Consider the following 10,428-nt stretch of genomic DNA (forward strand, 5'->3'; position numbering starts at 1 on the left):
TGGAAGTGTGTCTTGTGGCATAGCTACCATGTATGCTTGTATGCTCAAGCATCCACATTATTTTCATAATTGTTTTTAAGATATATAATATCTATTTCATGTATAAACATAAAATATAAAAGTAATGTCTTCCCATTCACTCATTGAAATTTTATTTCAATATATCACTGGTTATAACAACTTGTCTCCCAGGGCCCCGCATGTATGCATTCACATACCTTTGATGCTGGCTACGCCACAGGTGTCCTATTTCAGGGTCATTTTATCCTCTTTTTTTTTTTTTTTGTTACACTGTCAAACAGTTTCCAATTACCATACCAAAAATTACAGTAACAGAACCAGCCAACACTGGGTGATGGATGCTAACACACACACACACACATAATGGGTCTACTTTATAATAAGATGTTACACAATATTAAAAAATAGTGGAGGGTTTAAACATAGCAACAAAAATTGTTTAAGTGCAAATTGATATTCAGAAGATGAAGGTAATGATGGCATCATGATGAAGAGGAAGTAAGTCGGACATCAAACTGAACAGACCACAGTGTCAGAAGACAAAGTAAACTGTACAGTTCACTCCACAAGATGTCTTATGAAGAAAATCTGTAATCCATTAAGCAGAAAGGACCCCACAAAGAATTGAAAAAAGGCCCCACTAACTAAACTGAATGAGCAATTAACAAAATGACCTAAAAGAAAGGTAAAACTGGACCAGTTGAAAGATGGGGGTTGGTACACCGAGATGAAGAAAGGAGCAAAGGAGAAGCTGTTGAGCCAAGAACCTGCCCTTGGCCAGGCAACTCAATAGATAATAATAAAAACAATAACACTCTATCCAATACTGTACAGTATAAAACAATTCATAATTTAAGTTATACACACACACACACACACACTATATATATATATCACTTCTGACACTTTTTATTATTTCAAAGCTTCTCCACTGCTTATATATTCAAGTAAAAATTAAATCTTGAACTTTTCCCCCATATGTCAAATAAAAAGAAATTAACCTACTGCTTCATTTCATGGCATCAACAATGCATTTTCAGAATGTTGGAGGTATTCAACCTAACCACAACATAAAAATTGAATGTCAAGGAAAATGAAAAAGTCAAACAGGTGTTATTGTCTATTTTATACTTGACTTTATATTTTCCTAAAAACAAATTCTGGAGACACATACTGTATCTAAACAATGCTAATTCATAGAAATTACTGTTCACCTCTTCTTTTTCACTTCTTAGTTCTCCATCTAGATGTTGAGACCTCAGTCTCCTATAGTCATGTTCAGCTGGGTCATAGGATTCTTCAGATGTATCATACAGACCTGCTGCTGGTTTCTTTTCAAATGGAATTTCTGCATTGTAATCTACTCCTTTTTTCTTCTTCTTGCGAGGTGGAAGTTCTATGCCAGCCATTTTTAACTCCCTTCGCTTCTGAAGTGCAGCAAGTCTCCGTGCCTCTTCTAACTGTTTCTCTCTTGCTTTTCGCTTGGCTTTCTTGCCTTGGGTATTAGCCAATCGAGCTCGAGCTTCAGACAGCATTTCCAACTCTTAAAAACCATGAATAACAGTAATATTAACCTAAATATATCTTAAATGAAAATATGTTTAGTTTGTTATCTTAAAACTACAATTTTTCTTTCACTAAATTATAATCTCAGAAATAAAAACATTAAGTGGAAAAATGAAGCTCAAAACCTTTTTTGGATTACAAAATATCTTGATGAATGCAGTATCTTTAAGATAAAATGACTACCATAAGAAGCTTAATGCTATGGCTGGGATTTCATAAATTTTAGGTTTTAAGTAAACAATAATTGTTTCTTGTACATATAGAAATGTGACAAATATTACTTTATATTTTTCTCTTTCAACACAAAAGTTGTAACTTTGAATTTTATCTTCTGAGTAGAGTGGTGAGATTATAAAGTGAATAATTAGTTAACAAGTCAGTGGTTTACAATAAAATAAAAAATTACTAATCAACAGGTTAAAGTGATCCAATGAAATCTAGTTTTTTTATCTGAATATGATCTATTATATCCAAAAGCTCCAATATAAACAAGAAGTCAAGAGTGTATAGATATAATTTTTGCACTAAGTATACATATTGCTGTTATTCCATTATTGGTGTATGTATGTGTGTGTGTGTGTGTGTGTGTGCATGTGTATGTATATAATCAGAAATTAATATTTAAGTGTTCACTAGTTGTGCAGAAATACTTGTTACTCTTTCCAAAGGTAAAGAAAGTCAAAACCATACTACTTGTATTAATAGGACACGTAACTATTATAATGTATAATTTGTTTGGACATTAAGTAACATTAAACTCTTAATCAAAGTTTCATCATGCTAGCCTCCTATCTGATTACTTCATCAGGTAGTCTCCTTCATCCATGCCACTTCATGCAGAATCCTTCTAATTGCTCCTTACTAGCCCGCTCAACCATGGTTCCATCAGTTGCTTTGGCTGCAGGTGATTCCTCCCATCACCCTTGCCTTACTTCCAGACCTATTACATCAACCGCAGTCATTGGTTCTACATCGCGCACCTCCCGTTCTCCGTCTTCACACCTGGCTTTTGTCCGGTCCCTGGCGAGGAGTTCCAGATTCTCTTGCCAGGTAACTTCTCATTTAGCCCATTCTGTTCATTCTTCTTCCTTGGAATTTTTACGGATGGAAGTGGAGTGTTTTTCACACCTGGGCCTTGGCTCGGGATTTCCCAGCTTCTTGGCCTACAGTTGCTGGTGTCGCCAAATTCCATACCAGGCTCTTTGAGAGGGGTTCGTCAGTTTCCTCAATTTCAGGTTTTGGGGCAACCTTATCCCATTCTTTCTGTTTTTCCTATTTCCACAGGGTCTTTTCCTCCCCAGTCATTTCCATGTTGATCTATTCTTTCTGGCCGCTGAGACGTCTGTCACTTCCAGACTGAGACATTAAGGTGTGATGGAAACTTGATCTAGCAGTTGCCTGGTTATGATCCATTCCGACAATTCTTCAGTGGTAGCTTATATCAGTCACCAAGGTGGCACCCGGTTGAGATCCTTGTGTTTTTACACATTAGATCTTCTCTATTGGGCCCACTCCCATCACAATCGTTTGATGTCATGTCATATTCCGGGTGCATTGAATCTGGTGGTGAATCGTCTTTCCCACCCGGATTGGGTTTATCCCATGGAGTGGTCATTACATCTTCTTGTATTTTGGTGGCACTGTCATTGGTTGGGTACTCCCCATATAGACGCATTTGCCACCACCCTCAATCACAAATTACCTCAGTTTTGGACCCCAGTTTCCCATCCTAGGGCTTTGGCAATAGATGCCTTTAGCCAAGATTGGTCCCACCTGTTTCTTTCTGTTTATTGATAGAAAGGAAATGATCCAATGCTTGCTGGACAGCCAGGAGTTCCAGGACATTGATGTGAAGAGAATATTCTTCACAGACCAACAACCTGAAACCTCTTGGTGATCGACCCATGTACCCCAGCCCTGAAGGGATGCATCTATGAAAAGATGTATGTAACTCTGACCAAAGAGGAGGAAGCGGGACACCCGTCGATGTATGGGCCTTGTCCAACCACCAATGTAGATTGTCCATCAAGGAGGAGGGAAGGTGAATAGGAGCATCCAGGGGATCCAATGTGAGGTTCCACTGGTCATGAAGGGCCCACTGAAGCAAACGTATATGAGCCCTGCCAAGGTGTATGATAGGTGTCAGAAACGACCACCTCCCCAAAAGCAATATAATCTCACCAGTAGAAAGTAAGTGAACAGACAGGGCTGTCCAAACAGCCAGTTCAATGGAGCTGTACAGGAGAAGGTTGACCCCGACCAAAATGGGTGTTGAAGAAAACACCCAGATGTACAAGGTAATGGGTAGGATAAAGGAAGGACCCCCTCCAATGTGATCAACCATCCCACCTGCACAGTGTAGGGAAGAAGCAGGCAAGTAGGACTGGTCAACTCCCATTTGGAATGGCCAAGAAGCCAGTCATCCATGTAAGAATGGAAGCGTAGCCCTAGAGTATGAATATGCCAAGCAAAGGGGCAAACCACTCCACCAAAACATGCAGTGCAGAAGCCAGACTGAAGGGCAAGGTGCTAAAAAGGTATACTACCCATGATAGGCAAACTGGTGGGATTAAAACCCACACCATGAACCTGAACACCATAGAGAAAAAGGCTGCTACGATGAACAAAATTCACCAGATGAGCTACCCCAGTCCCGAACTTACCAGGTAGTCACCAGAATTGTTGCCTGCATACTGTGTATCACTGTGGAAAACAGCAAAATGCTGTACTGTGGGAAACTGGGATAGGCAAGGCTGTGAAGGGTAGGGTCAGAAAACAGAGCACCCAATGTGAAAGGTGGGTCACTGTTGGACAGAAGCCACCCGCAACTCCAAGGACACAGTAATCGTGTCACACTCGAAAAGAGAAGAAGGACCACGTACGTAGGGCCAGAACCAAAGATAACGTGGCTAACAGTGGAAGGGGATGTCCCCAGAAAATTCCACAGGGTTCCCATGAACAGCCTCAGACAGGAAGAGGTGAGGTATTACAAAGAGCGTCAGTAGAAGACCAAGCGAGAAAACAGGGCATGGATAGGATGAGCAGGAAAATTAGGACCCATCCCCCAAACAGGTAAAACTGAACCTACAATTGGTGGGAGGTTACCCTAATAGTCACAAAGGCAGACTGACCCAAAACCCATGGGGAAATAGGCATACCAATGCCAACGCCCAATGGGATGGGTGACAAAGCACGGTGTAAACCCAAACATAATGGGACAGAAGAAAAACAAGGTAGAGAGGTAGAAACAAGCAATAAGGACATGGGTCAAAATAACTATGGCAAGAGATAAAACATCACATACCTGAGATATAATCTCCGAGAAAGCCAACGAGGGCTGAACAGAATCCTCAGGAAGGTGTGGGAAGTTACGGTGAACACCAGGGGTGGTGAAAAAGGTCAAAATTTTGTCAGCCTGCACCTGTAAAAGGCTCAAAAAGTACAGGAAGATCAAGGGCACAAACAGGAGACAATGTGTGTTCCATATAATACTCCATTTCCTCATGAACAAAAGCCAAGAAATCCCCTGACAGGTTGCCTGCACCTGTGGCTGAAAGTGCAGCAACAGCTGAGCAATATGCATCCTGAAGTGGTAACAGTGACTTCAGAATTCAGGCTAGATACTACACAAGCGAAAAACACACAACAAACTCAGGTAAATCAAATGCTCTCAAATAAAAGTGAAATTAAATTAAATGAAGTTAAATAAAATTAAACCACTTCTAGGATAATCAACGGTCTAAAGAAAAATGTCTGCACTCAAGCACTTCGAAACAAGAAGTGATGGTTTGGTAGTGGTGCATAGAGGGAATCACATGAGATTAGTGCTCTACTATTGGTGGAGAGTTGATGCATGACAATTTGCATGAGAGACATGTTAGAACTTTGGATTCCAACACAGGGATGTGGAAGGCTTGTGGCATGCATTTTGAAAACAGTTTGCATATAAAGGGCAGCACAGAAGTGTCTTTTGTACAAGTGGTGTTTGGTGGGTGTCACATGGTTTAACCTCTCAGTCATTAAGATGCCCTGCATGGCCATCAAATTCATTCAGATCTATATGCATCTAATCTCATATGTGAGTAATGTAGGCTGGTCACTGAGCTGTAGGGTAGCAGAAGTGATCCTGATTGGTTTTACATTTTATAAACTTTGTACATTTGAATATAAAATACCACATCTAAAAAAATGTGTCATGATGGAAGCACACATTCCCCCACCCAGTAACATATTATAATGTGTAAATAGGTTACTTTATCAACAGAAAATAAAAAGGTAAAAACAAGTGCATATATCTACACAGATAAGGAACTAAGTATATATTTATAAATTCTGAAAAGGTTTCTAAAATACACACACACACAAATGTAAAACTAAGCAAATATAAAATGAAAGCATGAAAAGGGATGAAGACAGAAAAGGCTTTTCAGCTTTTCACTTTCTGTAACTTGCTTTGAAGTTTGTGTCAATATAAGTGCATTGATGTCACACATCATGCATAAGGTTATATATTCATATAATAGTATATAAAAATACGATTTGGATAATAACAAATATAGTTGTGTGTGTTTTCATTTAACATTCATACTCTTTTGGATGCTGATATTTTAAAAAAGTAAGAGTGACTGTGTTCTTATCCAAATTCATCTTTCAAAAACCATATAACTAAGCTTTAAACAAACACATTTACCTTACAACAACAAATAAATCCTCCTTTTCATTATCACTTTAAACAGATAAATTCATCTTAAACCGACAAATAAATCCTCCTTTTCAATGCTGATTTAAAGAGATGCATTCATCTTAAAGCAACAAATAAATCCTCCGTTTTCGTTACTGTTTCTTGTAACATCAATGTTTAATACAGAAGTTTAATTAATATCACAAAAAGGCAGACAATTTCCAAGAAATTCAGCTTATTGGGTTTGATTTGTTTTGGATATTTGCATAAAGACTATTAGCACTAACTGTCCCTCCTTTTGAACCAACAGATGATGAAGGGAAGGCTAGTCAAGGTTTTTTATGTTAGATTTTCTTTGTAAAGAACTTAAGTAACATCACTTAATACCATTCATGGTTGCATAAGTTTGTACTATTTTTCTATAACAATACATCCTATTATAAATGTGCTATAGAAATCATACATGCATGAAGTGTAAGCATTCTGAACTGCTTAATCTGCAACCATTTCCTCTGACTGAGTTAAAAGTTTTTTATTCCCAGGAAATTCATTTAATTTCTTTAAATTTAGTGTGTGTGGTTTTCTTGTATGTTTGAAGATACGTAATTTTAGTCACACAAATAGAAATAGTTAACATTGTCTGTCTCTAAATGCTAAAAAAGTTTCTTAGATGTGGTAATAAATTTTCAACTGTCTCTGCCCTGTACCATACTTGTAAACTTTACTTGTGATCAGTGTACCATCTCTTTAAATGTGCTTATTATTTACATACCAAAAGACTGTTTTCACACTCATACGTATGACAAAAGCACTGCACTGGTGTTATATAGACTTTGATGACTTAATTTTTATTCTTAACTGTGCCTCTTGCTGGATTATTGGTAACCTATGTACATGTGCACACATGCATGTTTCTGATGGTTCTGACACATCTACGACCTAGAACATACATGCATGCATGTTTCTGATGGTTCTGACATGTCTACGACCTAGAACATACATGCATGCATGTTTCTGATGGTTCTGACATGTCTACAACCTAGAACATACATGCATGCATGTTTCTGATGGTTCTGACATATCTACGACCTAGAACATACATGCATGATTTCTGATGGTTCTGACATGTCTACGACCTAGAACATACATGTAGGCATATTTCTGATGGTTCTGACATGTCTACAACCTAGAACATACATGTAGGCATATTTCTGATGGTTCTGATATGTCTACAACCTAGAACTGCTAATATTCAACACAGATGTAAACTTAGTTAACACTTCACAGTGTACATCCTTGGGTCTAAAGCTAATAACAATTTGGCTAAGGTGTAAAATATTCATTTTCTTCTAATCACTTCAACATACACAATAACTGTCATTAAAATACATACAGTAAGTCTTTTATACATAACTTACTTTATAAAATAGTTACTAGCATAAGCATTTTCTTGGATTTTTAAAATAAATATTACAATCTGTCCCATGAGGTAAAACTTAAAGATACTATTAAACAGTAAATACCTAAATCTATGTTTCTGGACTTAGCATAGTAGTTAGAATGTTGGTATAAATATCATATAGTTCAAAGTTTGAAACATGATGCTAATGAGCATGCTCACTGTGTGTGGACTATAGGAGTGACAGTAAATCAAAGAATTGAACAAGCTTTTGCAGTGCCTGATGCTGCTAGCTCTGGTTGATGATTCAAACGTAATGGTCTCTGACCTGGTCATTTAACCTATATGTGCATAAGATGCTGTTCAGGTTAAAAAATCCAATTCCAATGTTTCGAAAGCTTTCGTAAAAATCCAATACCAGTGGGTCTATATATGCAAGATAATATATATACATTGAAAATGTGATAAAATGGCCCTAAATTCATATAAACAGATAATATAAAAATCCATTAAGAAAACAAAAAGACATCTACTAAAACATATGTATTTATAGATGAATCATGTGACATTATGCTAAACCATGAACATTTCTTTTACTTACTAATTGTGTTTTACATTTATTTTTGTCGTTACCACTATGTCACATGATACATCCAAGGTTACCACTATGTCACATGATACATCCAAGGTTATCACTATGTCACATGATACATCCAAGGTTATCACTATGTCACATGATACATCTAATATTATCACTATGTCACATGATACATCTAATGTTATCACTATGTCACATGACACATCTAATGTTATCACTATGTCACATGACACATCTAATGTTATCACTATGTCACATGATACATCTAAGGTTATCACTATGTCACATGATGCATCTAAGGTTATCACTACCAAGAGTCAAGTCAAGAGTTGCCCAGGTCACTGGTTTCAATTTTCTTCATAGTTTTTCCTCAACTGTTACAAGGTTGGTTAGCCAAATTCAGAACAGAATAATATTAATCACCATTGCTTTAGCAAGATAAAATCACACATGATTTTTAGTGTCTTTTTAGAATACAAAAATACAAAGACAAACATGGTCCAAGGAAATCAATGATCAAAATTTATTAAATTTATCAACATAAATTTAGCCGATAATAACCTAACTTTCAGATATGGATGATATCCTAGCACTTTTATATTATTGGTTAAATTACAAAAACTTGCATTTAGATGACACAAATATTTTATTACACAAAAAATTCACTTACTCCAGTTTTGAAGACAAATTTTATGTTAACTTTATACACACATATATATACAATTTTCAAACTGACATACAAAACTGGTAAACCAAAGAGAATGTAAAATAAACATTTCCACTAAATGTCAATGCTAACACAATCCTCAAATTTTATTTGTTTGAAATTAATATAGGCAATAACAATTTGAATGAGCTGAGCTGCTCTATTTGGAGAAATATAAATCAATCTGATTCAAGTTTTGATGAATTAAATAAACTTCACTGAATTCCTATGTTAAATTTCATTTTATATTGTGAGTTTCTGTCCTTTTCTCTGAGCCTTGTGCACTTCCTTTGCTCCGATAAATTGCTGCAACTAGTGGTACAACAAAAAATTTCCTTCTATAAATATCGATATATATATATATTTATTAACATATAAATACCTATACATAATGATTCTTAAACAGCAACCAGTCCATATTTTAATAGGTTTACGTGATCCAAGATTTACATTATACAAAAATATACATTTTTTGTCCTTCATCTTCCCAACATTTGTTTAGTGAGAGATGAAATACTAAATTATAGTTTGTTCAGAATCAAACCAAACTAACTTAAGTTTGGTATCAGCAGCTTGAGCTTTAGAACTTTTCACACAATAATTCTGGACATACACAAAATTATAATCATGTCATTCTACTATGAGAGTTTAAACAATAATCCATTTGTGACTCTTTCCTTGCTCAATTAGCATCTGTTCCAAGCAGTTACGAGAACAAAGGCTCACTCAACACAAATTATTACTCTTGGTGAATGACAATTACACAGGCCTGCAAATTTAAACTTCATAAAAGTTGTTTTGGATTTAGTAACAGATTTTCCGTAATTCAGCAATGCAGATTTCAAAAATAATATTCATTTTTTTTCTACCATGTAAGGATTTTTTACAAATCGGGAAGAAAAAAAATTTTACTTAGATGAAATTATTATTTTGTTTACCACAATGAACATCTTTTTATCATTATGTTTGTTAACAAAAATACAAACATACAGAACGAAAGGGAAAAACATTAATGTCAAACGAATAAGTATCCTCATTAATCCTGATTTTTTTTTGTGAAATCCACATCTTTTAGTTTCAAAACTACTTGCTGTAGTATTTCTTTTATGTACTGCATTTGGAGCATATTGTTTCAATGACCAGCAGTAATCAGCCATCATGCTGATGTTCCACCTTTTCTGAATCTCCTCTCCATTTCTCTGATGTCTTGATGAAACCTTTCCCCTTGTTCTTCACTGACGGCATCGAGATTTTTAGGGAAATAGTCAATATGAGAGTGTAAAAAATTAACTTTCAAGCTCATATTACAACCCAACTCTTTGCATTTATCAAGTATGTTATCAACAACATTTTCATAACTTAGATCCTTGTTGTTTCCTAAAAATTTGTCAATAACATCTTTAAAGGCAATCCATGCTTCTTTTTTTAATTTTCCTCACTGTCCTTTCGACCTGTTC

The 10,428-nt window shown here is 36.0% G+C and overlaps 1 protein-coding gene across 1 annotated transcript in view; it reads right to left on the reverse strand.

Annotated features, from left to right (window-relative positions):
- LOC106475097 (cell division cycle 5-like protein) overlaps positions 1-10,428 on the reverse strand; it is a 29,908-nt gene that overhangs the window by 9,947 nt on the left and 9,533 nt on the right. The window contains exons 4-5 of the mRNA XM_013935793.2: positions 3,361-3,518; positions 1,236-1,564 (exon numbers count right to left, since the gene is read on the reverse strand). Of these exons, the coding sequence (XP_013791247.2) occupies positions 1,236-1,564; positions 3,361-3,518 (487 nt within the window). The remainder of the gene's footprint in view (positions 1-1,235; positions 1,565-3,360; positions 3,519-10,428) is intronic.

This window comes from Limulus polyphemus, unplaced genomic scaffold (assembly GCF_000517525.1).
Source record: "Limulus polyphemus unplaced genomic scaffold, Limulus_polyphemus-2.1.2 Scaffold8075, whole genome shotgun sequence".
Classification (NCBI taxonomy): domain Eukaryota; kingdom Metazoa; phylum Arthropoda; class Merostomata; order Xiphosura; family Limulidae; genus Limulus; species Limulus polyphemus.